Consider the following 27,648-nt stretch of genomic DNA (forward strand, 5'->3'; position numbering starts at 1 on the left):
TTTCATGGTCTATGCGTAAGAATTACAGAAACTTAACATCTTGTGAGCCTGTTTCCATTATCTGTTGTTTCTGTTTGTTCTTACTTAAGAAGTCTTGAATGTGTGTGTATTTTTGACTATGTGTAGATCATTTTAGGTGGGGGAAAAAAAAAAAGCAGAAACAATTTGAGGAACAACTTTCTGGTAACTTCCTCCAGAAAAGATTTTTTTTTGCTTCTCCCAAGCACTCTACTCCAGTAGAGAAGTGCCGTGATCAAGGTTCAAACAACCCTGGTCCTCTCAGGTGATGTAAACCTGGCCTGCAAGACTGCACAAGGGCAGTTTCACTTCAGTTCCACCCTGACAGTTGGTCTTCTGGGTTTCAGAAAGTACCTGGGCATTTTCTGCACTCCTATCCTCAGGTAGGCTATGGTTTGATCCTTTCCCTCCATGAAGCTGTCAAAACTACAAACCACGTTGGGATTCTTTCTTCTGGATTAGCAAGAACCCTCAGAACAACAGTGGCCTTCAGGGCTGGGCTCATCTCTCTGGTTCCAGCATTCTTCCAGAATCTGGCCAGGAAGTCCTTGTCTCCTTATTAGCAGTTCAATGCTTTTACGAAATTTGTTTTCTTTTTACCTTCTTTGTTTTCTTTTTTTCTCTTTCATTCTTCCTCACCACCCCCCATTTGTTTGTTTGTTTGCTGGCTTTAAAAAACAATCTTATCCATTTTTTAGGTCTCTTCAGTGAGAAACCTGGTTGGAATTACCTAGCCCACCACCACTGGCAGTGGAAGGTCCTCCTACTCTCACCTTTGACATTGCCAATTCAGTGGCTCAAAGCTCCATCTCTCATTGTGTGGGAAGTTCTGAAAGCTCTGCCCCAAAGACTACAGACTCCCCTAGGGCTTCTCACTGGCCAGCTTACCTCTCTCGAGACAATTACCACCCACCGGGTGGCCTCTCAGGCTGCTGCCCGTCACCTTCCTGCTCGGCCTCCATTACAGACACGACCCTCTGTCTTCAGTCACGTCACCTTCCTGTCTAGGGAACAGACTTCTTCTAAAGATGTGGGGGTAACAGAGAGTAGGGTACCATACTACTCAAAACAGAAAACTACTTTAGAGTACTTTTCAGACATCCTTTAGCCAGCTGTCACAGCTAGAAAATAAGACAGTGACTTTGACCCTCTCCTAATCTTCCCCGCTGCCCCCCTCCCCGCGCTGCCACCCTCCTGTACCCCTGGGCCTCTGCCCTCCTCTCCCTCTCCATTCTCTTCTGACTTACAACACTACTACTGGAACTCCAAAATTCCTCTCGCTTTTCCTTGTGTAGCAATTTAGCTCTTTTCTAAACTATTCCCATCTGGGTCAAGCCCATAAAACCTCAGCTTTCTTAATAACAGGTCCATGAAATTGTGTTCCTTCACCAAATTGCCAAAAAGTTCTGAAATCAATGCTGTCCGTGCCCTGAAATGCAAAAATGGGGCAGTTGTGTTTTTTTCTTAAAGCAATATTTTCCTCCTAGTGTATCCTGCCGTCCCTGCACAGTCCCAAGACCACAAATTCTTTCTCCAGGAGGACAGTTAGAGAAGGGGGCCTATAGGACACTTCTCCCTGGGGCTGCTGAGGGGTAACAGCCCAAACTCTGTCAATTCTGCTACTTCCTGCTTGAAAAGCCTGGGAATTCTTCTGAGGCCATCACAGAAGTTCTTCCAGGTTTCACTGGAAGAATAGTTACAAACAGAGTACAAAGTCTAACCGATTACCAAAAAGAGCCTCCTATGTTGTGAAGAACTGATCATTTAAACCAAACGACCACAGGATGAAAATGCCCTCCTCGGAAGCTGCAGGAAAATAAAAATGGGATTCACTGAAAAGCCCAGATCTGGCTGGGCTTCCTCTGGTTGCTGCTGCCGCTCTTTGAAACCATCATCCAGCAAAGCCGAGATGTGCTGCTTCTAAACCACAGCTCTGGAGAAAATCAACTCAACTATTTCCCAGACTGCAGCCCTGGAACAAATAAGCACCAACCGCAACTTTCCAAGCTCCACAAAAATACAAAATCTGCCTTCTAAGAGACGCAGGAGGAAAAGAAGAACTGCTAAGGAAGTGTAATTCACAGCTCCTGCCAATTGTATTTCAAAGAACAAAATGAGTCCGGGGGAAAGGTGTGAAACTGCTAGCAGGGAAAAAACCCAAGAGCGTCCAGCAAAGATCTCCCCATGAAGTTAAGAATAAAGGTACATAAATGCAGTTACATAAGCCAAAAACAGTACTTTGAACACGTAGCTGCAAAGCAGCTAAATACACTGAATCGAAGTATTAGTGGAAGAACTGTGTAGAACTTCATAATATGGAAATTAGGCAATAAGCATTAGATGCAGCTGAAAATCAGATTCAATCAAGGAGCAGAATGGAGTTGATAATCGGTACGGCTCCATTTCACAACGTCATTCAATCATTTCCCAAACCAAGTGCCTTTCTTGGGAAGATGATTGCCGATATACTTCCTACTGCTGAAGGTACAGCAAGGGGAAGAGACACCAGGATAGGCCCGTCCTTGGAAGGCAGCCCTGGAACACGGGCAGCGAGTCTACGTTTTAAGCAAAGTATGATTTCTCTGCAGGTTCAGTGAAGTCATCCACCAAGCTCACACCGGGCTCCTGATGACACAGCCTGTGTCTTCTCTGCGCATCACCACTGACCAGCCAGCTGGTGTCACAAATCCATGCCCGGTTCTGCTCGGTATCCCTCTGTTAATGCTCTGTTCGTTAATTTAACAAACTATCAGGAGAGTATGCTTGGAATGGGCAGCATTCTCTCTCAACTTTAATTAAACTCCGCTATTGCAATATGACAGTCGGCACATCATAGGGGGAATTATTTTAAGGATGAGGGCAGAAAGTATTTCAAAGCCCCCCACTTAAACATGAAAGCATAATCTAAAATGGCCGAGCACATACTATAATTTTTCTATAATATTAAAGATGTTATTTTCAGACTCAGTAATTAATTGGATTCCGTGGAGAAATTACGCCAGCATCCTTGATAGCAAAATGATGTGCAGAGGCAGAAACAGTGTGCCAGAGGACGGCCATAAACAACCCGGCTGTCACCCAGATTATGACAATCACCAGGCTTAATAAGGAGTAAGAGCTGCTTGCTTCTAGGATGCACTCATTACTTCCTGCAAAGTGACGGCACTGAATTCTGATTATATCGCCTTCATAAAAGGAATGGCAGCGGCACCTGCTCCAGCGGCGGGTGGCCTCAGAAGGATGCGGGGAAGGCGCAAGCCAGGGGCCACAGGCTGGACGAGGACGGCATCCTGTCAGCTGATGGCCGGCGAGTCCTGAGCCCTCCACCACCTTCTCCCCCGCCCCACAGGGAAAGGGGAGCCCAGGAAGCTAGCTTACCATCGATCCGGCTTACGAGTTCTTCCAAGATTTTCACTTTCATTTGAATCCCAGGTTGAGCAAAGGTGTAGTTGTCCTACGGGAAAAATAACAACGAATATCAGATGCATAGAAAATAAAACCCGCTTTCCAAAGGGGAAAAGGGCAGCGGGAACAAAGGTGAACACTTTCACAACATAACAGATTCACAACGTGATCAACGCACACGGCATTAGGCTGCGTTACACCACCAGTGTGCAGCACGAACCAGAAGGCGAGTCCGACACCCCCTGAGGTCAGAGGGGAACACACCGACCTCAGGAATATTTAATGGGGCACATCTACGTAAATGCAGATATTTAAAGTGAACAAACAGCTCACTGAGGGCCCGAGTCCCGGAAGTTGCTCTGGCTGGCACAGGGGCAAAAAGCACTCAGAGCCGCAGGGGAGCCGATGCGTAACAGCGACCTGGCAGTACCAGCGTCACGCCGGCCATCCCAGGGTCAAGGACATGGTCACTGTGTGAGCGCAGAGTGAACGTGGGACCTCAGTCTCAGCGAACTCAGTGAAGAAGTTCATAAACTAAGACAGGAAAACCAGTGTGGACGTTGGGCGGGGGGAGGGGGGCCTCCAGTCAGGCAGACCTGGAATGAGAGCCCAGCTCTATCACTTAGATGCTGTGTGACCTTGGCAAGTAACGCCACCCGTCTGGGCTGCAGTTTCATTATCTATACAGTGAGAAGGACAGTGCTGACTTGTAGGACTGCTCTGAGGCTTCAGCAAGCACTGTGAGTGGCAGGCGCGTGAGGGCTCAGGGACAGCAGGCCGGGTGCCCCACTGCCGTCACCTGAGAACACAAATCAGCTGGAGGAGAAGGTGGCGCCCACCGTGCCCCACCCCAGGGCATCCCCACAGAGCTGCCCTCAGGAGCTTCTGCCGGCGCTCAGGGACCATTTGCAGAATGAGGGTTTCAACGGGACTCCTGCAGTGATGGACTTACACTGCATGATATGGAAGGCAGGGTAATGACCCCCCAGAGATGTCCAGGGCACATTCCTGGAGCCAGGCAAGGGGGACAAAGGTTGCTAATCGAGGGACTGAACCAGGGACAGCATCCTGGATGGCCCAAGTGGGCCCAGTGTGACCCGGGGCCCTTGAAGGTGGAGGAGGAGACAGGAGAGTTAGCGTCAGAGCTGCAAGGACGCTTGACTCGCCACCGCGGACGTGGAAGGCAGGCAAAGGCGCCACCACCCAAGCAACACAGGCTCGAAAGAGACCAAGGAGCGAATTATTCCCTGAAGCCCCAGGAGGGACGCAGCCCTGCCCACGCCTTGATCTACACCTTGATCCAGCACCCCAGGTGCATGGCAGCCTTCCAAACTCCAGGACAATGAGGTAATAAATGTGTGTTTCAAGCCACGACGCGCTGCACCTGCGGGTCCTTGAACTAGAGTGAGCGCATGGGGCCTCGGGTCCTGGCGGTTCAGGGGGGCTCCTGCTGGGCCGGTGTTGGGAGAGGATGGCTTGTCCTCAGGGAGGCACGGGGGAGGCCCCAGGACGTGGGAACAGCACTCCCGGTGCCACCCGCCCCAGGACCTGCGAGGGGGGCTCCAACGACACAGCATGGGGGAGAAGAGGACCTTCACACCAGCAGCAGCATCTAAGGCTAAGCAGTCAGACGTGGAGGGCTCTGATTCCAGCACAGTCGGCACTCTGGGTTTAACACACGTGCGCGCACACACAGACACACACACCCCTCCTAACTAGAGCAGGAGTGGCAGCCACGATGACACAGAACTTAAAATGCCTACAAGGCAACAAGGATCTTTTTCCCGCAGAAACAGAAAATGAGTAAATTCAGACCTAACTTCTTGCTGAGGTTTCTCCCAAGTCGATTTCAAGTGACAGCCTCTGAATCCAACTGTCACATCCCCGCGAGGGCAAAACCGAGGACAGCTTCGTGCGGTGCCCCGACTCAGAGTAACCCTGAGGTCCCACATGCGCCCTGCTCTGCACAGGGGGACGGTGCTCCTGGGGCGGCTGCCACAGGGGCCTGGCGTGATGTGCCCTCTAGACACGGTGACAAGCTTGTGCGTTCTGCCACGCTTTGAAGTCTTGTGAAGCGCGGGCTTTCACAGACTGGCGCTCAATGGACAGGACCTCTGGGCCCTGAAAGGCCTGTGTGTGTCCTGGAAGGACACCGGGCGCCCCTCCGGCCGAGACGGGGCAACAGCACAAGGTAAGCACGAGCCGTGAGCTTTCACGGACTTAGACATTAATGGGCAACGGAAATTCTGGTTTTGGACTTGAACTTACAAGGGTTGGCCTTAAGACACTTTCTCTCTGAGACTGGGTAACATAAGGAGATTTATACTCGAATGCGGGGCAGGCTCTGTAGCTGGAGGCTTACACACTGGCACTTCACCTCATGGTGGAATTTCTGATGCGACAGGTGGAAGAGTCAAGCAGGACATAATTACGGATGAGAAATAAACTAAGGGTGGAGGCCTTACAGATGATCTAATTAATGTTCAATTCTGACATGTTTCAAAGCGATCAGGACCAGGCTCTAACGTCCTCTCCCCGGCGTCCCAGGAGAATCCTCAAAGGAGCAGGGGTTCCACTGGGGGCTGGCCTGTCCCGATGGGCTGTGGGCTCCAAGGCGGACCATGCCCCTGGCTGAGAAGGGACCCAATGGTTATGCAAACAGCCAGCTGAGGGAAACACTCTCAAACCCGGGGTCTGCTTCCAAGTGGAGGGAACTCAGTTGGTGCCTCTCCTGCACTATCTCCATGCCCAGAAATACTCACCCCGAGAAGGTAACTTCAACTGCTAAGCCTGGGGGATGAAACAGCCAGTAGGTTCAGTCCTCCTTCCAGCTCTCAGAATCGGCTGATGCCCCAGGAAGGTTGCTCCGCCTTGGAAGGCTGCTCCCCACAGAAAGACTGTTCCCCCAAGAAAGCTGCTCCCCCAGGGAAGGCTGCTCCCCCTTGGAAGGCTGCTCCCCCCAGGGAGGTTGCTCCCCAAGAAAACTGCTCCCCCGGGGAAAGCTGCTCCCCCTGGGAAGGTTGCTCCCCTAGGAATGCTGCTCCCACCCTGGGAAGGCTGCTCCCCCAGGGAAGGCTGCTCCCCCCGGGAAGGTTGCTCCCCTAGGGAGGCTGCTCCCCCCCACCCCCGGAAGGCTGCTTCCTGGTACAGCTCTGATGCACGTGAGGGGGTCCTGCCCAGGCCCAGCGCTGGCTCTGACAGGGTGGGTCAGCCTGAATGATCCTGGGATTCAGTCAGCCAGGTTATTTGGCTCTCACACTAAGACAGGATTTCAAGCTTCTCATTTAGAAGAAACAAAAGTTATTCTTTGGTCATCTGCCACTATTTTATTTCTCAATTTGTTCAAAACCCAGGTAAGGGAGATGAGTTCTCTTGAAAATCCAATAATAAGAAAAGAATGACACCCGAGAGACTAAAAAAAAATCTGTATTGTGAAAGGACCTGAGAAGATTGACAGGTGTGGCCTTGGCATCTGGATTTAGGCAGGGGGCGGGGGGCAGAGAAGACCACCCTTCAGAAGGGGCACAGTGTGGTCGGCTGAGGATGGCCCCACAGTAGCCAGGAAGCCTTTGAAGGGCACACCAGGGACACTCCAGAGCCAGAGGCTGAGTTGGAAGGTGTGAGGGGAGAAGAATGTTCTGTGGCCTCAGGAGAGGCACTTGGCACTCAGACCACCCAGCAGGGCTCCACCAGCGCCCCTCATCTGACCGTGGGTTCTGCCCGCTTCAGGCAGGGGCGCCACCCCCAGCATGCCATCCAAACCCGCGCCGGCAACGCACCTGGCACAGAAAACGTCTGCTGAATGAATGTATGACTAGGCAGGCAAAATAGGAAGTAATAAGGAAGTAAATAAGAATGCGGTACATTTACAGAAATAGTAACGGTCATAATATTAACAATACTCCGTGAAAAGCAACCACGCATGTCCTTTCAAACTGAGATTTGAGTTTGTGCCTTTAAGAAACGATAGAATATGTAAAACTTACGGGTCAGAGGGAAGGAAGGAAGGTCTGAAGAATACAACGGCCTTTGGGGCAATGTTTTACAGAAAGTGAAGTCCGTAGCAGACGGACTTTACCTTTCTGCTTACCTTTTTACAGAAAAAAAATAAAGAAATGCACACCAGGCTTGCCTCGCGTATGCTGCCGTTCCCGCCTCACCCTCCAGCAATAACAAACAGCATTTTCTGTGCTCTTCAGAAGACAAGCAGAATAAACTCTTCTGAAGGAGCATTTCAGAGACGAGATGGAAGATACACGCATATCGGCTTAGCCGGAAGGACCGCAGCACTGCCTATTAAAACTCCCAGCTCCCAGAGAACTGAGAATCCCTCTTACCTCTGACAAGGGGCTGTGCCCCCAGACCAGAGACGCAAGTCCTCAGCAAGCCCCACACCCCTTTCCTGGCCAGTCTCACTCTGAGAAAGCTGCTTTCTTACGCTCAAACCACACTTGCCTCCCTCACCTGCCCCGGACCTGCGACTGGAACGGTTCAGCAATACAAGGCCCCATTTCAGGCGCCCTGATGATCCAATCAGTGCAACTGATGCATCAGTCCATGGACGACAGAACCACAGCGGACTGGGAGCTCTTCCCTCTGTGCAGGAAACACTGCCTGAGTGCCTCACGCGTGAGACGATACCCTGAGGCCAGAGCTGAGACGGTGCGGAAAAGCAGGCCGGAGACTGCCATCCCGAGACAGGCCCATGTGCAAGGTCGGCCCTCCCTCAGCCAGCGCCTGGGACCGAGGATTTCGGGTGTTCCCACCTCTCCCGAACCAGTAAGAATGGCTCGCTGGCCTCAGCTGAGCACCGTGGTTTACGCCAAGCTCCTGCTTTCGAGGTACCTATGTGAACAGCCTCGGTACAGATCCCAGGCGCAGAGCCTCTACCGAGCTCCCGGCAGACAGTGACAACTCGTCGCTGGGGAGTTAGGCGTCTCCTGCAACTCCACCGGGCAGGACTCCGGGCAGCTGGCGCCTGGGTCCCCCCGGGCCTTCTCCCTTGGCCGCTGCCGCCTCACACGACTGTGCTGGGAGGAATCACGGCCGGGAGCACAGCTACATGCTGGGAGTCATGGGACCCGGGGGCAGTCCTGGGCCTCCCAACACAGTTGGGCAGGAAAACAGCACGGGCCTCCAGTCCAGAGATGACGGTCCGGTCGTTAAGCAAACGTTCATCACGCAGGCCACGCATATGCGCATGGGGGCTGGCTGTGCCCTGGGGAGCCCGGCCGCCATGGCACAGAACGGGGGCCTGACCTGAGGACAACGCAGAGGAGGGGAGGCCCGGGCTGAGACGCAGGCAGAAGGAAGCTAGGCACACTCCAAGCGTGGAATGAAGGCCAGTGCGGCGGGAGGGGCCGCAAGGAAGCTGGGGTTGACGGGAGAAGACCATTCCGAGGCTAGAAGGCCACGTGGGGATAAAGGGTGAGACCCCAGCAAAGCTACAGAAGGAAGCTACTGACACGGAAATGGGGCGCCACCACAGTTACGAGATTTGCATTTGGAAAAGATGACTCTGGCCGCAAGGTGGGGCGTAACAGAAGGGGCCAGAGAGGATGCAAGAGGTCAGCTACAAGACCAAAGCCAGAATCTGGGCACGAGAACCATGAGAGCATCCCACTGGCGACGCAGTCAACCCAGGCTGTCCAGGCTGCATTCAATGAACCGTACTGCTTGGTTTTGTGAACTTGAACGTAGGGCTTCTCACTTATTCCTGTGAACTCGTTTGTTTGATTGGCTCTCAGCTGGAACTGCAGGCAGTGGAACTCATTCTGCACCTTGATCGTGTCATCAATCACATTAGCTGTCCTTCCAAGCTGAGAGGCAGTGCGTAAACTCACACCCTCCACGTCTTCGCCATGGTCTCTGGGAAGAGGAAAGAAGGACGAGGACAGAGCTCCGTGATGCCTCTCAGACGGTAGAGCATGTAAAAGTCTATCAAGGGCTTCCCTGGTGGCGCAGTGGTTGAGAGTCCGCCTGCCGATGCAGGGGACACGGGTTCGTGCCCCAGTCCGGGAGGATCCCACATGCCGCGGAGCGGCTGGGCCCGTAAGCCATGGCCACTGAGCCTGCGCGTCCGGAGCCTGTGCTCCACAAGGGGAGAGGCCACAACAGTGAGAGGCCCGTGTACCGCAAAACAAAACAAAAAAGTCTATCAAGCCAACTCCTTTCCCACCCGCGAGCCTAGTTTCTCTGATCTTCTGTTTCCTCGTCTGTAAAATGGTGAGGAACGGCTCCTTCCCAAGGCGTTGGGGGTGTGAAGTGAGCTGCTATCTCTCAAGGAGCCCAGACAGAGTCCATACCACGGGTGAGCCCGCCCAGCCACCCGCCCACCCCCTCCACAGCTTCCCCGGTGACATGGGACATGGGACGTGGTGAAGGCTGGAGGCTCCCCCAGCCCTGGCAGAGCGGCCGGTGCTCCTCCTGTGGACTGCGGGGGAGACGGGGAAATGCTGAATGCCTGCGTTCGGACACGGGCCTGCAGCGGCGGCAGGCGCTGTAACAGTGAGGGAGAGGTGGGTGGGCCCCGGCTGGACGGCTGCAGTCTGTCAGGCGGAGAACATTGGAGCTTTGTTTCCCCACACACTCCAAGGCCAAGGTTAACAGCAGGAGCCGAGGCCTGCCGGAGTAAAGAGATAAGATGACCATTCCTGAGGTCAAGGAAACCTCCCCGACTGCACATGTGCAGAAAGGCTCCTTGGGGGTCAACAAGGAGGGGGCGCCACTCCATAACAGGTGATGTGAAGGCCGTCCCATAGGCCTCTGGGCTGAAATCCACGCATGCTGGGGAGGGGCCTAGGGCAGGTCACGTGTGGAAAAAGAAACCAGATGATTGGCCAAAGGTAAAGAGACCCGGAAGAACCGCCCTATATGAATGACGTCACCACCTCTTTACTGGGCCCCTCCTCATTGGGGGGACGCCCACACCCTTTCTCTCCCCGTGTGCATCTCTGCCCTGCTTCTGTCTTAACTAAGCAAACTGTTTCTCTGTGTGCTCTCCCACCTGTTGTGCTGTGTCTCTAACTTTGTACCTGTTTTTACAGTTTCTGCCTCCTTGAGAAATGCATTTTTCAACGGGGGCAAGCGCCACGGCAGCTTTGCTTCGAGCCTCTAGCCCTAGCTGGCCTAGTGGCTGGGGTTCCTGGTTTTCACCCAGGCTCCCCAGGTTCACTTCCTGGGCAGGGAACTAAGATCTTGCTTCAAGCCACCGCTCACTGCTGTCTCGCCAAGATCAACAGTATTTGAAGGGAGTCTAGGTAAGTTATAAATACGTGCTATAAAAAGTAACCACTGGGCTTCCCTGGTGGCACAGTGGTTGAGAGTCCGCCTGCCGATGCGGGGGACACGGGTTCGTGCCCCGGTCCGGGAAGATCCCACATGCCGCGGAGCGGCTGGGCCCGTGAGCCATGGCCGCTGAGCCTGTGCGTCCGGAGCCTGTGCTCCGCAACGGGAGAGGCCACAGCAGTGAGAGGCCCACATACCACAAATAAATAAATAAGTAGATAAATAAATGAATTAATTAAATAAAATAAAAAAGTAACCACTAACTAAAAGAAAGGTGGGGAGAGGAGAGATGGCCGATAAGCCAGAGTGAGAACTAACATGAATAATAAGGAAGTCTCCCTGAGTGAAAGGAGCCGGTCTCAAAAGACTACACACTGTGTGGTTCCACGGAAATGACATTCTGGAAGAGGCAAAACCATGGAGACAGTGAAAAGACCAGTGGTTGTCAAAGGTTCAGGGAGAGGGAGCGATGAACAGGTGGAGCACAGAGGATGTTTAGGGCAGTGAACTACTCTGTATGATACCATAATGGTAGATACACGTCATTATACATTTGTCCAAACCCACAGAATGTACAGCACAGAGAGGGAACCCCAACGTCAACTATGGACTTTAGTGAATAATGACACGTGGATATTGGCTCATCAACTGTAACAAAGGCACCACACGAACGCAAGATGTCAATAACAGGAGGAACCTTGTGTGTGTGAGGAGGTGGCAACAGAGTATATCAAACTCTCTGTACTTTCTGCTCAATATTTCTGTAAACCTGAAACTGCCCTAAAAAACAAAGTCCATTAATTTAAAAAGTACCCAATGCGTGCAAAAGAAGGGAGGAAATAAGATGAAATGAATAGAAAATAAATAGCAAAATGGCAGCGTAAACCCCAGCCATATAAATAATTACATGAATGTGAATGAACTAAACACACACTAAAAGGGTAGGAAAGCAAAATCCAACTATAAGCTGTCTACAAGAAACGTGCTCTAAATAAGAAAACACAAATAGATTAAAAGCAAAGGGATGGAAAAGACACACCAAGGAAATACTAATCATAAGGAAGATGGAATGGCTATATTAATATCAGAGGAACTGGAATCCAGCACAGGGGATATAACCAGAAATAGAGGAATATTTCATAACAATAAGCATACAAATTCATCAAGAAAACATAATCATCCTACATGGGTGTGTATCTAATAACCAAGATTCAAACAACATGAAGCAAAACCTGACAAAACTAAAAGAAGAGACAAATCAACCATTAGAGTTGGAAACGTCGTAAGTCCTCACTCAGCAATTGACAGAAACAGCAGACGGAAAATCAGTAAGGATACAGAAGACAGGAGAAACACTACCTATCAACCAACATGACCTAACCGATATTTACAGGAACTTCCCCCAGCAAAGCAGGACACACATTCTTCTCAAGGACACATGAAACACTCATCAAGATAGACTACGTGACACATCTCAAGACACATATCAATTAGTTTAATTACCAATTTTAGGAATTGAAGACATCACTTTAGTTCTTATAGACATTAAAAGAATTAGGGAATGTTGCAAACAACAGTATGTCAATAAATTAGACAATTGTTTAAAATGACCAAACTCTTTAAAATACACAAATTATCAAAACTGACAAGAAAAGAAATAGAAAATCTGGAGCCCAACCCAGAGGAGAAATCGAATTTGTACTTAAAACTTTCCCACAGAGAAAGTTCCAGGCCAAGATGGCTTCACTGTTGAATTCCATCAAGTATTTAAGAAAAACGCAATACCAATCTTGCCCAAACTCTTTCAGAAATCACAGGAGCATTTTATGAAATCACCATTTCCCTAATGCCAGAACAGAAAAAGAGAATACATAGAAGAAAAGAAAATGGAAGACAATCCTGTCATCCCTCAGTATACAAAGGGGGTTGGTTCCAGGAGCCCCCATGGATACCAAAATCCATAGATGCTCAAGTCGCATAGTCAGCCCTCTGTACCTGCAGTGCTATATCTGTGGATTCAGCAAACCCTGGATCATGTAGTACTACCCGTATTTAATTGAGGCAAAAAAAAAAAGCACGTGTAAGTGGACCTGCACAGTTCAAACCTGTGTTGTTCAAGGGTCAGTTGTATTCCTCGTGAACAGAGATGTAAACCTCTTTTAAAATATATTACATACAATACAATACAATATCAAAGAGAATCCTGAAACATATAAAAAGACTAACATCTCACGACAAAGTGGGACTTATCTCAGGAATGCAAGCTGGCTTAACATTAAAAATTAATCAATGTCCCTCAGTACATTAACAGAATAAGTCAGAAAAATCATATGAGCATCTATCTCAACAAAGAAAAAGCATTTGGCAAAATACTGATTCATAACTATTTAAAAGTCTCAGCAAACTATGATCTGTCTTCCAGCTCTTCTTCCACCAAGTCTTACAAATTCTATCCTCAATCTCTTCGTCCTTTATATACTGGTATTCCTCAAATGTAAAGAAAAAGACCTACCAAAATAAGGCAGAATGTTTATTGAAAATACAGACTCCTTGTCTGTGGAATTTGCACTGTCAAAACCACCCTGGTAAAGGGCATCTATGAAAAGTCAACAGCTAACATCAAAGTTAATGGTGAGCGCCTAAATGTTTCACCCTCTCCACCAATACCTGGAAGGAGGTAGAAATGTCTGCTCTCATCACTTCCGTTCAACATTGTACGTGAGGTCCTTGACAGTGCAAAAAGGCAGGAAGAGGAAATAAAAGCCACACATATTACACAGAAAGAAGTAAACTTCTATTCATTTGTAGGTGACACGATTGTACGCATAGAAAATCCTGAGGCATCTACCCAAAAGCTCCTAAAACTAACAAGTGAATTTAGCAAGATTACAAGAAACAAGGTGTGGCGTATATTTTCCACAACAACCTCTCTTATCCCGTATATTCTTTCATGATGTGACCAGGGCACTCCTGCATCAAGAGATGGAGTCTATCTCCCTGTCTTTAAAGTAGGCTCATGACTCCTTTACCCAGAAGAGGAGAGTGGAAGTGATATTATGCGACTTCTGAGGTTCGGTCATGAAAAAGTGCAACTTACACCTTGCTTTCTGGAAGTCTAACTGGGAGCCTGAACCATTATGTCAGAAGTCTGACTTGCCTAAGGCCACCGTGCCATGAGGATGTTAAGCCACATGGAGAGGCCATGTGTGGGCAGCTCAATCTACAGTCTCAGTCTTAGAGCCGTCCAAGCCCAGGCACCACACACTTAAAAGAGTGAGACTGCAGATAACTCCAGTCCCTAGGCATCAACTTGTACCAGCTTTCAAGCCGTCTCGCCGAGGCGCCAGACACCGTGGTTCACAGACAGAGGTTCGTGGTGTGTCCTGACTGAAATCCTGACCAACAGGATCCGTGAGAGTGATAAAACAGTTGTTCTAAGTCAGGAAGTTTGGGAGAAATTTGTTACACAACAATAGGAACTGGAAAACTGTCAGTTTACAAAACTCAATTGTATTTGTACAAAACTATCAGTAAAAATCAAAAAAAACAAAATTTACCAAGAAAGCTATACCATTTAAAGTAGCATCAAAAAAAAAAAAATCTAGAAACAAATTTAACAAAAGATGAGCAAAACCCATACACTGAAAACTACAAAATGTTTATTAGGGTAAGTTAAAGAACATTTAAATAAATTTAAAACTATACCATGCTTACGGACTAGAATAAATTAATACTGTTAATTCTGGGACAACTGACACATAGACTCAAAATATAATTCCATTCTAAATCCCAGGCCGTAAGGCTTTTTTGGTAGGAAATGGCTAATGATAAACTTTATATAAAAATGCAAAGGACTGGGCTTTCCTGGTGGCGCAGTGGTTGAGAGTTCGCCTGCCGATGCAGGGGACATGGGTTCGTGTCCCGGTCTGGGAAGATCCCACATGCCCCGGAGCGGCTGGGCCCGTGAGCCATGGCCGCTGACCCTGCACGTCCGGAGCCTGTGCTCTGCAATGGGAGAGGCCACAGCAGTGAGAGGCCTGCGTATCACAAAAAAAAAAAAAAAAAAAAATGCAAAGGACCAAAAATACTCAAGACAATTTTTTTTAAAAAAGAACACACTTGGAGGACTTCACCGAACTCCAAGAAAAGCTACAGTAGTGAAGACAGTGTGTACTGGCATAACAACCCATTAACAGATTAATGGAACATGATAGAGTGTCCAGAAATAGACACACATGTATACGGTCATTTGATTTTCAGAAAAGGTGCCAAAGCAATCTACTCTGGAAACATAAAACTGTTTTCAACAAATGGTGCTGTGTTAACTAGGAAATCTATATTTTAAAAAAGAACCATGGTGCTTTCCTCACATACAGAAAAATTGTCAAGCTAGATGACAGACCTAAAAGTAAAAACTAAAATTATAGTTTCTAGAAGAAAAACATAGGAGAATACCCTGGCACGCTGGGCATAGGAAAAGACTTTTTGGTTAGGACACAGACAACCGTTACCACAAAAAATAATAATAATAAATTAGAATTCAACAAAATTAAAATTTTCTGCTCAGCAGAAGACTTTTTTTTTTTGCGGTACGCGGGCCTCTCACTGCTGTGGCCTCTCCCATTGCGGAGCAACAGGCTCCGGACGCGCAGGCTCAGCGGCCATGGCTCACGGGCCCAGCCGCTCCACGGCATGTGGGATCTTCCCAGAGCGGGGCACGAACCCGTGTCTCCTGCATCGGCAGGTGGACTCTCAACCACTGTGCCACTAGGGAAGCCCCAGAAGACATTTTTTAAAAGTAAATTGAGGGACTTCCTTGGTGGCACAGTGGTTGAGAGTCCATCTGCCAACACAGGGGACGCATGTTCTAGCCCTTGTCCGGGAAGATCCCACGTGCCACAGAGCAACTAAGGCCATGCGCCACAACTACTGAGCCTACGCTCTAGAGCCCGCAAGCCACAACTACTGAGCCCACGTGCCACAACTACTGAAGCCCACACGCCTAGAGCCCGTGCTCCACAACAAGAGAAGCCACCACAATGAGAAGCCCGCGCACAGCAACGCATTGAAGACCCAATGCAGCCAAAAATAAATAAATACTTTTTTTTTTAAGTGTATATTGACAAGCCACAAACTTGGGACAAAATATTCTCGTTCCCTCTCTCGATATGGATATAGATATAGATATATAGACACCGTACGGTCAGGCCACTCAAGATGGCTGTTCTCTTGCTCTCTGTACGTCCCTGCTGGACCAGTGCCCGCTTCACCTACACCTGCTCATGTGACTGACCTCCCTTCATACCTGCCCCAGGCCCCAGCTAGTGACTGTTCTTATCAAAGGGGCCATGAGGGGGGCGTGCCTCTCTGCTGGTTTCCCTGGTAACTGACAAGCCCACCTGAGGTCAATTCCCCCTAAAACTGGCAACGTCCCCTTCCCCCAGGAGTGAAGACAGCCGCCATGTCCTGCCCACCGCCCGCCGCACGTGGTGAGGCATTGCTCCAGGAGCTAAGCTCCCCCGTCCATTAAACCGTGGATGTCTCTGTTGCTGACTCCAGGCTCTTTCTTCACTCTTAAAGCTGGGCAAGTACAGGCCTTGCAAGCCTGTGGAGTGAAGCCCAACAAGATAGATACATAGATACACACACACACACACACACACACACACACACGACTGCTAACCAGCAGAAATAAAAACAGGGCCGTGCAACGCCAGTGAGGATGTGCGGCAGCCAGACCTTAGTGCTGATGGGTTTATGAAACGGCGCAACCAATTCAGAGAAAAGATCTGGAGGTTTTCCATAAAAACTAAGTATAGCCCTACGCCACTACCCAGCAAGTCCACTCCTAAGTACTGACCCAAGAGACAAGAAACACACGTCAACGAGAGGACGACTACACGAGTGGTCACGGAAACTTCACCCCTGACAGCCGAAGACTGGAAACAGCCCTGGCTTCCACCAACTGGAGGATGTTTAAACAACTGTGATAGATTCACACGATGGAGCACCGCTTTGTAATTAAAAGGAATGAACGACTCCCCCAGGCAACAACATGGATTTCGCTGTTTTCAATGCTGCTGGAAATTGATTTTTTTAATCTTCATTTTTTACACTGGCGTACAATAACTCACTCTTAACGAATCTTCTGCTTCAGCCCAGTAACCCACACATTCTTGTCTACTTAATAAACGTTTCTAAAATGTTGCCAAGGGTCCTCACTGTTATCGACTGGAGCTCTAACATCACAGCTCTGAAGGCGCTTCCACCCCACGCGTGACGCCTCTGGATGCGAGACAGGAAAGTGCCGCGTGGAGCGGGCGCTCCAGCCCCTCGCTGCCCACATGCGGGCCGGGCACGAGGTCTGGCTCTGCGCTCTCCTCCTGCTGCTCCGCTGCCCCTTCCAGCTGGAGACTCCTGATGTGTCAAGGCCACGTAAGCATCCTCTCCACCACCTTCCCAAGCAACGCACCGGCCCGGCCCTTTGTTCTCTTTCCTTGGAGTTTGGTTGAGAGGCGGCAACAGATCGAGGTTCTGGATCCTTCTGAGGATCCTGGGCCACCTTCTGAGCGTGCCTCAGGCCGTTCTCCTTTACAGAGCAGAACCTTCTCCAAGGGCTCCCTGTGCAGGCTCTGGTTCCCTGTGATACGTCGTCCCTTTTCTCCCCCTGGCTAACTCACAGCAGCTGTATTTGAGGGACCACCCCGCCCCCCACAAGACAGTGTCCCCTCCAGCCCCCAGTCACAGGTCTGGTCATTCCGGGCCTTTCTCTGCCAGACACTACACCAGCACGTTTCCGGCCTTTTCTCTGGCAAGTTCCAAGATAATATCGTCGCTTTCCCCAATATTCCCATCCCTTCCATGCCAGCAACCAGTTCTTAGAATTGAGTAATTCTTCCCCAAGGAAAGAAAATGTAAATGACTGATTATAAAAGGCAACAGTCCTTTTCTACTCAAAGAGGCTGTCCTGCTAAGTAATGAATCTGAGAGTAATAGTATGACTGCAGGGCAGGCAAGTATGGAAGCCGTAACTCAAGAGGTGAGAGCTCCCTGACAACCCTGGCGTCATGTTGTTAGTGAAATGAGAAGGCTGGCAAAGGCCCAAGAATAATCCCCGAGAAGCCAGAGAAGGGCTCGCCCACCTGGACTGGGACCTGGGCCTGCCCTGCCCCGGCGCCGCAGCAGAGGCCTTCGAGCAGCTTCCTCCCTCAGAAAGCACACGGGCACTCTCCTCCTCGGCCCCAAGGCCCAGGTCCTGCTGGCCTGTCGCAAGGCGGTCCTCTGTAAAGAAGCAGCCCACCAGCTGGACTGGCTCACACGGCCTTTGGTGACCTAACCAAAAAGCACCTCCAAAGGCGGCATTAGAAAGACACGATCCGTGAAACCACTGGAAGAAATAACGGCCCTCCAAATTTTTTTTTTTGGCCATGCTGCGTGGCTTGTGGGATCTTAGTTCCCCGACCAGGGACTGAACCCAGGCCACAGCAGTGAAAGTGCTGAGTCCTAACCACTGAACCGCCAGGGAATTCCCCCACCAAATTATTTTTAAAAATTAAATCTCTGGGGCTTCGCTGGTGGCACAGTGGTTGAGAGTCCACCTGCCAATGCAGAGGACACGGGTTCGTGCCCCGGTCCGGGAAGATCCCACATGCAGCGGAGTGGCTGGGCCCGTGAGCCATGGCCGCTGAGCCTGCGCGTCCGGAGCCTGTGCCCCGCAACGGGAGAGGCCACGGCAGTGAGAGGCCCGCGTACCGCAAAAAAAAAAAAAAAAAATTAAATCTCTGGCTGGACCCTTCACGTAGTACCTGAGGACAATCGACCTCATTATGAGACCCGAGTGTGGCTCTATCCCGCCAATGAGACGGGAAAGCCCACGTCAGGGCCCTCCACCTCACGTTCCCAATGGCCCCATTGGGAACATGCAGTCAACTCACGATGCCCAGGATCCAAGGAGCAGGACGTGGGCAGAAAGACCCACTGTGGTAGGATCCCAAGTCCAGGGCACAGCTCCCCCAGCCCCAGTGCCAGCCGACATTCACTCGTGGCGCACTTTCTCGGTCTTGTACTTTTCCTCCTGTGAGCTCACCCTGGGGGCCCCTCCATGAGAGCATCTCTCCCTGCGGGGCTGCAGCTCCCACGGTGCTCAGCCAACCGCTGGGCTCCCTGGGACCCTTTCCAGCAGTCTGTGAGGTCCAAACTGCATTCATAATGACGCTGAGGCATCATCTACCTCTGTCGCCGTGCTGGCATTTGCTGTCATGCTACAGAAGTGCTGGCTCGCGGCACAGACCAAGGCAGCGTCCACAACCGCACTCAATGCCACACACTCGTGGTTAAAAGGGGCAGTTCCACTCAAGGATGTCCTGGGTGACACAGGAAAGTTCCCAATCTTACGATTAGTATTGGGTCAAATCTTGACCCTTGATAAACATCTTTTCAGTGTTCTATGGGGAAAATGGGAAGCACGTGTCAAGCTCTGGAGACGTGCACCCAAAAACATTGATTTCTTCCAGAAAAGCAATTTTTGGTGCAATTCTCTGAGCTGAGAGCAGAACTGGATACACTTTCCAAGAGAAAACGTACGTGAAAGAATGACCAACAGGCAAATTGGTTATTCAAACTTGGGTATCTGGCAGACCTTTTCTCAAAAATGAACAAACTTACCCTGTCACCTCAAGGGAACCAATTCACAGTGTTTGCTGCCAATAATAATATTTGCACTTTTAAGCCCAAATCTGAATTTTAGAGAACTTTTCTCCACCACTCTGGGCTTGACAGTTCCTTATGAGACGGTGGTAACACTAACAAAGGTGATTTTTTGATACTGTATGATGAGACGCACCAATGTTTTAGAAGATCTGCATACCTCGGGCATCCAGGATTTTCCAGTGACCAGTGTCTGATGTGACAGAACCATGCGTGTGTAAAAGATCTATTCCAAGTGCAAGACAGGTCACTGGATTTCACTGTGACTGAGCACAAAATGTCCACTGATATGACTTCACATTCACACTGCATGACCTTTAAGAAACTACCATCTGTTCGGCTGTGGTACAGTATTAAAGGGAAAACATATTACAACAGGTTGACTGGAGAAACACATATGAGAATTCAGCTGTCTTCTGTCAAGGCACATAAAGTAAAACCATGCCTTTCTTCTCACTAAACATTTTTGTTTGGGAAAATATTCATTTATCACAAAAATATGTTATTTGTAATAGCGTACAGTGGGTTTATGACACCTGGTCCATGTTTCCTCTTGATTTTAAGTCAGTTCATATCCTCACACTTATCCAAACTACAATGGCGAGAGTACTTGCACACACTGAAAAGTCCCCCACGGAGCTCGCATGGGGTCACGGGGGATGGCCTCATCTAAGGGAATTACAGAAGAGCCCCCCCAAACTCCCTGGATGCTGGTAACGGGCATCGCTGAACGCTTGCTCACGTGAGGATCTCATGGAATCAGTCGTGAGCATGTGACAGAAAGACAGACGGCTGCCGTTGCCCTGGCGTGCGTGGTAATCACACACACACACACACATGCGCGCCAGGGAAGCATTATGCCTTCCACGCAGCACCCTTGTCAAGAAACCATTTCATCAGACAACAAATCTCGGGTGAAAAATGAAAGGCAGCATCGGTTTCATTGTACAGCTGATTTTATTTACAAATAGAAGCCGGATAATCTTGTATTTAAATAGCAGAAGTTCCATCACTCATGATCAGAAAAGTGACATCTGAAATTTATAAAAAGTTTCAGATTACGATTCAACCTCCTAAGAGTCTTAAGTTTTGGGAGAAAGACTGAAAAATATGAAAACATTAGCAGAGTAGAGAAAGGATGAATTGATGCTGGGGCCAAAATCTGTCGCCAGCAGGCACATTTTTCTTTACAAGATACAAAATCAGTCAGGAGGAGTTCTGATGGGCTCTCAGATACAAGCTTTCTATTGTTCAACTCCAGAAAGGGCTTCTGCTTTCTCTTTGTCAATTCCTAAGTTATCAAGCGGAATGGGAACCCACACAGTTTTCTTCAACAGAATCGTCCTAGCTGATTTATTCAAATTAAACCTCAGGGCCTCACTCAGCCTTTAGATGACATCTTAGAAAAACCTTGCTTGGGCCATTTCCATCCAATCAAGCAGCTTAGCTGAGGCCTCTTCCGTGGGCGGCATCAGGAACGCCTGCTATGACAACAGCTCAGGAAAAGCCAAAGCTGGTGGGAAACGCCTGTGACGAGTGCATCCGCAACACCAGTCCTCTCTCTTCAGGTGGAAGGGCCTTCCTTACCTGGGGCAAAGGGATCCTGGCAGAACCCAAGGCCCCCGCACAGCGTCCATCCCGTGGCAGCCATCTTTGGACCGTCCTCCAGTGAGTGACCGGGAACGAACCTCAGACCAAAACCCTGCCCCGGGCTCTTCCTCTCCTCTGTCGGCAAATTCACGGTCCCCCTCCAGGTCCCACTCTGACCCGCATGCGTGTCGTCGGAGCGTGGTTTATGCCTGGTGCCGCAGCACTCACACCTCTCCCCTTCACCCCACGGTGAGCCCGGGAGCTCGGCCCTAAGTCCCTTCTCCCGCCCCAGAGTGGGTGCAGCCCCGGCCCCAGGCAAGCGTCTGGCAAAGCTGTGTGGGCACCAGACAAGCCTAAAATGGCCCACAGCTGGCTCGAGGGCCGTCTACCTACCGCGGCCACTTCCCGCCACACGCAAGGCTCCAGCCCATCTTCCTGCTCTTGACCTGCCAACGTCCTCCTCCCCGGGCACTGTGTGTGAGTTTCCCCCTGATTTAGGAGAATGGATGATTCCATAAAACCATCCCAGGCCCCGGAAGACTCCGGCTTTCCAGGGAGAATCCCAGCCAGGGGCCCAGCTGACACCAGGTCCAGCAGAAGCCCCAGCCACGGGGGGGCAGGATGCCCTCCAGCTCATGCTTCCCTCTGGGACCCGGCAGCGTCACTGGTCCTCGAGCGCTGAGATCCCTGACCCGAGGCGGGCGGGGATGATGGGGCTGGCCGCTGACGGCCCCGGTGTCACGGAGGCGGAGCCAAAGGCCTTTAAGTCTGACGCCCTTTAAGAGGCGGGTTCCTCTGAACACAGTTCACGCAGACAGTCAGGCTCGTCAACGACGCCCCGCGCTGGGGGGCAGGACCACAGTCACCGGCGGCCGAGTGGGGCGGGGTGGGGAACTCTGCAGGGGGGGCCTGGTCCCTCCGAGCCCTGCGCTGTGCCCTCCAACCGGCTCCAGAGGCACGTGTGCGCCCGCAGACACACAGTCACCCTGAGGAGTATGAACTCCGCCAGAGGGACGCCACGGGGTGGCGCTGCCTCCGGGGGGCTCACCTGGATGCCGTCCAGCAGCCGGCTCATGCACCAGTACGTGTCGGCCTCCACGTTGCGCAGCGCGTCCGCAGGCACGCAGGAGACGTCGGCGGTGTCCACGTCCTCCTCATCTGTGCCGCGGGGCAGGGGAAAGACAGGGAGCCGTCAGCCCACGGGGTGAACGAGCGTGTGCGCTCGGCCGGCGGGACCCGCCTCCCCACCCCCGCCCGTTCTCCTCGCTCTAGCTAGATGACTTGGCATCTCCCACCTCATCACTTAATGGTTCTCGATTTTAATACCTAATTAGTTGCAGATAATTCAGATTCTGAATCCTCTCCAATTAATTAACATAATTAACATACTGTAAATCATTGCTTCTCAGGCATTTCACATCCTAATAAGAGAGGACCTAAAATATCAATTTATTACTTATTCCTCACTGAGGTCTGAACGTTTTTTCCTAAGATTTCTAAAATTCTGCTTCTCATACATTCACATATTCATTCAGTAATAACCCCTCTAAAAACCCGTTTCCAAGGTTAGAGTTCCCAAAACCACACTGCGTAAATATTTCTATGCTATGAGCAAACACCAAGAAAGCAAAAACACAGATGTGTTTGAAAGAAAGAATAGGCAATGGTGCTCTAAATAATTTCCTCCTCCAAGCATAAAAAATCGAATGAGAAAGCATAACTTAAAAGCTTTAAAATGCAAAACAGATGCCTAATTGAAATGGCTTATCAGACATTTGAAGAAATTAACTTCAGATCCTTATAAAAACTGCTATCATCCAGCATAACACTCATAAAATTTTTTTAAATTGTGCATCCTATCTTTTGATTTTATTTGCTTTTGTTGTATTTTGCTAATGTGCATGGCGACTTTGCAAGGAAAATGTTCTTCAAGAAAAGAAACATTTCAGCCCGGAACGTATTTAGAAAGTTTTAAGTGGGTAAAACTGACAATAATCGTAATAATGATAACTGCTAACATTTACTGAGTGGTTATCAGATGCCAGGCACTCTTCTTCATGTTTTAAATGCATTAATTCTATTACGGCCACCATTGCACCCCTTGGGAAATGGGGTACAGAGAAACAACGAGCCGGCCCGGTGGCAGCCTGGTAAGCAGTGGGGTCAGGGCGTGGACCCGCCATCCGTCCCGGAGCCCGGGCTCGTAACCGCTCCCACAGAGCAGGCCAGCCCTCCGCACCTGTGCACACCTCACACCCGGGCTTCGATCACTTCCCCAGCAGCAGCCCAACACGGCCTGACTCCCACCGGGTGCTGGGCTGGAAGAGCCGCCTGTGAACACCCTCCCACTCCGTCCTCTGTTCGCAGCGGAAATCGGAAAGTAAAACAGGGAGGGTCCTTCCAGGCCAGCACTCCGTGGGGAAACCAACCAGCTGGGGCCTCCACGGGGGGCTCAGGAGCCCAGACAGGAGGCCACGGCCCCGGACACACATCCAACCGGGCACAGCCTCACGGCCGTGTAGACCACAGAGCAGATCCAACTTCTAATCACCGCGTCTCCCTGGAGGCACGTCTGTCCTTCTGTGCAAAGGAAAACAGCACTCTTACCTCCCTTCCTTCATCTGCCCCCCCTCATTCACTCAGTCATTCACTCAACGAGTTTTTTTGTTGGTTTGGTTCGGTTTGGAGGGTTATTTTATTGAGATATAGTGCACGTACCGTAAAGCTCACCCCTTTAAAGTGTAGCACTCAGCGGGCTAGTATATTCACAGGGCTGGGTAACCATCACCACGATCTAATTCCAGAACGTTTTCATCGCCCCGGACAAACCCTGACCTCATTAGCAGTCACTCCCCATTCCCCCTGCCCCTCCCAGCCCCCAGTAGCCACCAGGCTGCGTCCTGCCCCCATGGACGTGCCTGTGTGGACATCTCACCTCAGTGGAATCACAGGACACGTGGTCTTTCGTGTCTGGCTTCTCTCACTGAGCACGATGTTTCCAAGGGTCACCGTGTCGTAGCCTGTGACAATGCTTCCCTCCTTTTTATGGTATAATAACTTTCCACCGCATGGATGGGCCACACTGTGTTTATCCCCCGCCCCTCGGTGGTCACTGGGTCATCCCCGCGTCAAGGCAAAGTGACGAGAGGCAGCAGGCCCTCCCTGTGTCCCTAAACTCCGGACCCTTGGGCACAGAGATGAGGAGGAACAAACGCCCCCAAGAAGCTGGTGGGTTAAAGGGGAAAACAACTTAAAAATGGAAAACAGAAACATTTAGGTACCAGACAGTCACCCGGGTGATGGGGGAAGGGTGGGTTACTCGGACCCAGGCTGTGTGCTCAGCCAAGGCCCTGGCAGACAGACCCAGGCGGCCCTGTCCCCTTCCCTGTGACATGGGACTGGGATGAAGAGTGCACCGGGGCCAGCCCTGAGCTCCCCGCTGCCCGAGTGCGCCCGTGAACCTGCACCAGCCCAGCTGCCCCCCTCCGGGGCTGGGGCCCTGCCTCCTGCACTGGGCACCGCTCTGCCCGCCGGGATGGCCCAGCAAGGCGCCCGGCCTCGGAACTCTGCAGTCCCAGGAGGCTCCCTGTGCCCACACGCCCCGAGCACACCCTGGGATGGAGGCCCACCTGATTCTTCTGCACATGGCCTGGCTCCTGAATTTCTCGTGGCAGCCGAGGCGGGAGGTGTCATCACCACCAGTTCACAGATGGGGTTCACTGCCCTGCGCTGTAAGGGCTGCCCTGCACCGGGTCCCACCCGTCACGACGCCCTTCCTGCTGCAAGATCAAGTCCGCAGACAGGAGTGCAAGTCACCTCGTCGGGGCGGAGACCTGCTCGCTGAGAAACTCGATTCAGCATCCCCCCAGACTAGTGCAGAGCTGGGTTTATTTTCCATTCTCAGGGCACCGCGTCGACAATACTCAGAGGGCTCCTCTGGAGGTCTTCCGTCCACGTACCCTCTTTCAAGGGCCTTCAAAGCACTGAGATACTTCCTCAGCTATAAGAAAAGGCAAGCGGGGGACTAAAGCCCTCCCCAGACCTCAGGCTCCTCTCCTGGGTCACAAGCAACGGGGCTGCCTCAGCCCGGGTCCACGGGGTGTGGGCAGGAGCCTGGGTGAGTTTTCTTCGTCTGTTTAGCTGGCTTATTATTTTATCCCAGGAAATATCGGTGTCATTTCTCACAACGGGCCATTTGGTACTCTTGGATGTAATGAAGGAATGGCATTTAACTCACAGAGCCCCTATGCTAATCTGTCTTGGAAAAGCCGAGAGAATCGGAATGACCCTTATTGTCAGGATGAGATAACGACCCCCCGTATTTTTTTAGGGGAGCACAGAGAGCAGTGCAGTCAGAGCCGAGGGATGGGCCCAGGAGTGCCCCTGGCGGGGGCACAGGAAACAGGGCACTGCTGGTTCCGAGGGGGCTCAGCTGGACCTAACCACGAACAAAAGAGCAGGTGTGGTACAGGCTTGGTCTGGTAGAGGCTAAGCTACTCACCCCCCAGAGAGTCCACACCACGGGGCAGGGACGAGCTCTCGGGGTCAAGACCATCTGACCCCAAGGGTGCACACCTGCCACCAGAGCTCACCCACTGCCTGGGACAGCCCGGGGGTCAGGGTGGGGGCGACCAAGAGGGGAGGAAACCCAAACACAGAGCCGCCCCACTCTGCACAGGCCCAAGGAGTCTGGGCTTCAGGCCGGCGGCCATGGAGCCCACGCCAGGTGGGACTCAGTGACAGCGGAGAGGCCGGAAGAAAGGCCGTCAGCCAAGACCAATGAGAGAGACCCACGGAAGTGAGGCTTCCCGGGCCATCCCAGGGTTCAAAGGAAGAAACGACCCAAAGGGAAAAAATGATCAACTGACAGGTACAGGAGAGCAGACAGGCCCAGGCCAGCAGCAGACGGAGGTGAGGCCTAAGTAACAACGTGGCTGTGGCTGTGGCTCTGCAGCACCCCTGGGACCTGGGGGGTTGGGCCATTCTGACACAACCCGTGAAGATGCTCCACGCGGGAGGGGGGCGCAGCACAGGGCCCCCAGGGCGGGGGCAGGGCCCACACAGCCTCCCCACTCCCCACCCTGCAGGGCTGGGAGCCAGGACCGCCTGGGACTCACCACGGCAACGTGTAAACGTTACTTAAAATAACGGAATGTAAACCAAACTGTTTCGTCAAAAAACAGACTAGATTCTCTGTCTTGCATTTATCTTCTAATCACAAACAAACAGCAACACTGGCATGAGTAACACTGTACCCAGCCCTCCTCCCCACGTTATCCACGACACCTCCCTTCAGGGGCCAGGCCCTGTACCCCGGGGACACCACGTTGAGGAAGGTGACCCCAGAGAGCCCTCAGAGTGCCAGGGAGGACATCAAGTGCACAGGCTAACCCAAGGGGCGCCTGGGTGAGGCAGAAAAGGCGCTGACCGCCACAGCCCTGGGCAGTAGATCAGGAGTCCCAAGTGGACCACAACCAAATATAAAGGCACAGGATGTAAAAGCAGACATTTAATTAAAAATAATCTCACTTGTCTTCTTAGATCATAGAAAACCTTTAGGGGATGATTTAAATAAATTCTTTGAAAACGCTGTCCTACCATATGATTGTTTAAAAAGCAATTTGTAAAACAATCCCATCTTTACCCACAACTCCATTTATATGGAAAACTCCACCGCTGCACGTCTGTGTAGACGTGCACACAGAGAACACTGCTCAGAGGGATGCCGCGGAGAACCGTGGGTGCCCCGGGGTGTGATTGATGGGGTAGGAAACTATCACTGCTTATTCTCTACGGAAAGGTACAGGGTAAAAAGAGAACATCCATTTTCACAATGCAGTTATTTTAGCAATAGGGGAAAAAGTGTTGGTTAAGCCATTGGGATAGTTTAACTAAAGTCTGTCTTTTCCACAGGTAAATAACCCTTGAGAAAAAGTGCCCAACGGTGGTGGTACTGTAAATGGTTTGAGAAGCTCACAGGGTGTTTGGGGGTCGGAGGGATTAGAGTGAGGGGGCCCGCTGGCATTCAGTGGGTGGGGCCAGTGCTAGCCAGCCTCTGCCAGACTGGGCAGGTGGGCAGGTGGGTGGGTGGATGGATGGGCAGATACAGGAAACTATTAAAAGAATGGAAGGTACTCAGCCTGGTCAGGAGAAAACCACACAGGGATATAACTGCTGCTGTGAAATACCCCAAAGCCTGTCTTAGGCAAATAGAGAGCAGAAATTTCCTGTCCGTGTTTCCATGTCCAGGAGACTAGAGAGCATCAGTGGATAAATGAACAGGCAGGCTGATGAGCTCAAAACCCTAGGACGCTGCGATGACGAGGGTGCCCACCACTGACGGACGGACGGACGGACCGAGTGTCGCGCCTGAGTTTCCACAGCGCGTCCTCTGGTGCCGGGGCCATTTCATCTGAAAACAGCCCGCTGAGGAGAACACCCACACCCGACAGACATGGGGCCTGCAGGCAGGGAGCGGGCCGGGAAGGGCAGAGCCCAGAGGCTGTGCTGGCCCCCTCAGTGTCGCCGCCGCTCTGGACGGGCCGGGCACCGGGGCCTCTGACTGCGTGTGGAGAGGAGGAAGGAGCCCTGGTCCCTAACCTCTCTGCACGGCAACAGCTCTAGAAAAGCAGGACCTCGTGC

The 27,648-nt window shown here is 51.3% G+C and overlaps 1 protein-coding gene across 2 annotated transcripts in view; it reads right to left on the bottom strand.

Annotated features, from left to right (window-relative positions):
* TBC1D22A (TBC1 domain family member 22A) overlaps positions 1–27,648 on the bottom strand; it is a 316,529-nt gene that overhangs the window by 109,913 nt on the left and 178,968 nt on the right. The window contains exons 9-10 of one of the 2 annotated variants that reach the window (XM_024737552.1): positions 22,055–22,164; positions 3,397–3,472 (exon numbers count right to left, since the gene is read on the bottom strand). In XM_024737552.1, the coding sequence (XP_024593320.1) occupies positions 3,397–3,472; positions 22,055–22,164 (186 nt within the window). The remainder of the gene's footprint in view (positions 1–3,396; positions 3,473–22,054; positions 22,165–27,648) is intronic. The other variant, XM_024737553.1, reaches the window with a different exon arrangement.

The sequence above is a fragment of the Neophocaena asiaeorientalis genome, unplaced genomic scaffold, assembly GCF_003031525.2.
Source record: "Neophocaena asiaeorientalis asiaeorientalis breed wild unplaced genomic scaffold, Neophocaena_asiaeorientalis_V1.1 scaffold242, whole genome shotgun sequence".
NCBI lineage: Eukaryota > Metazoa > Chordata > Mammalia > Artiodactyla > Phocoenidae > Neophocaena > Neophocaena asiaeorientalis.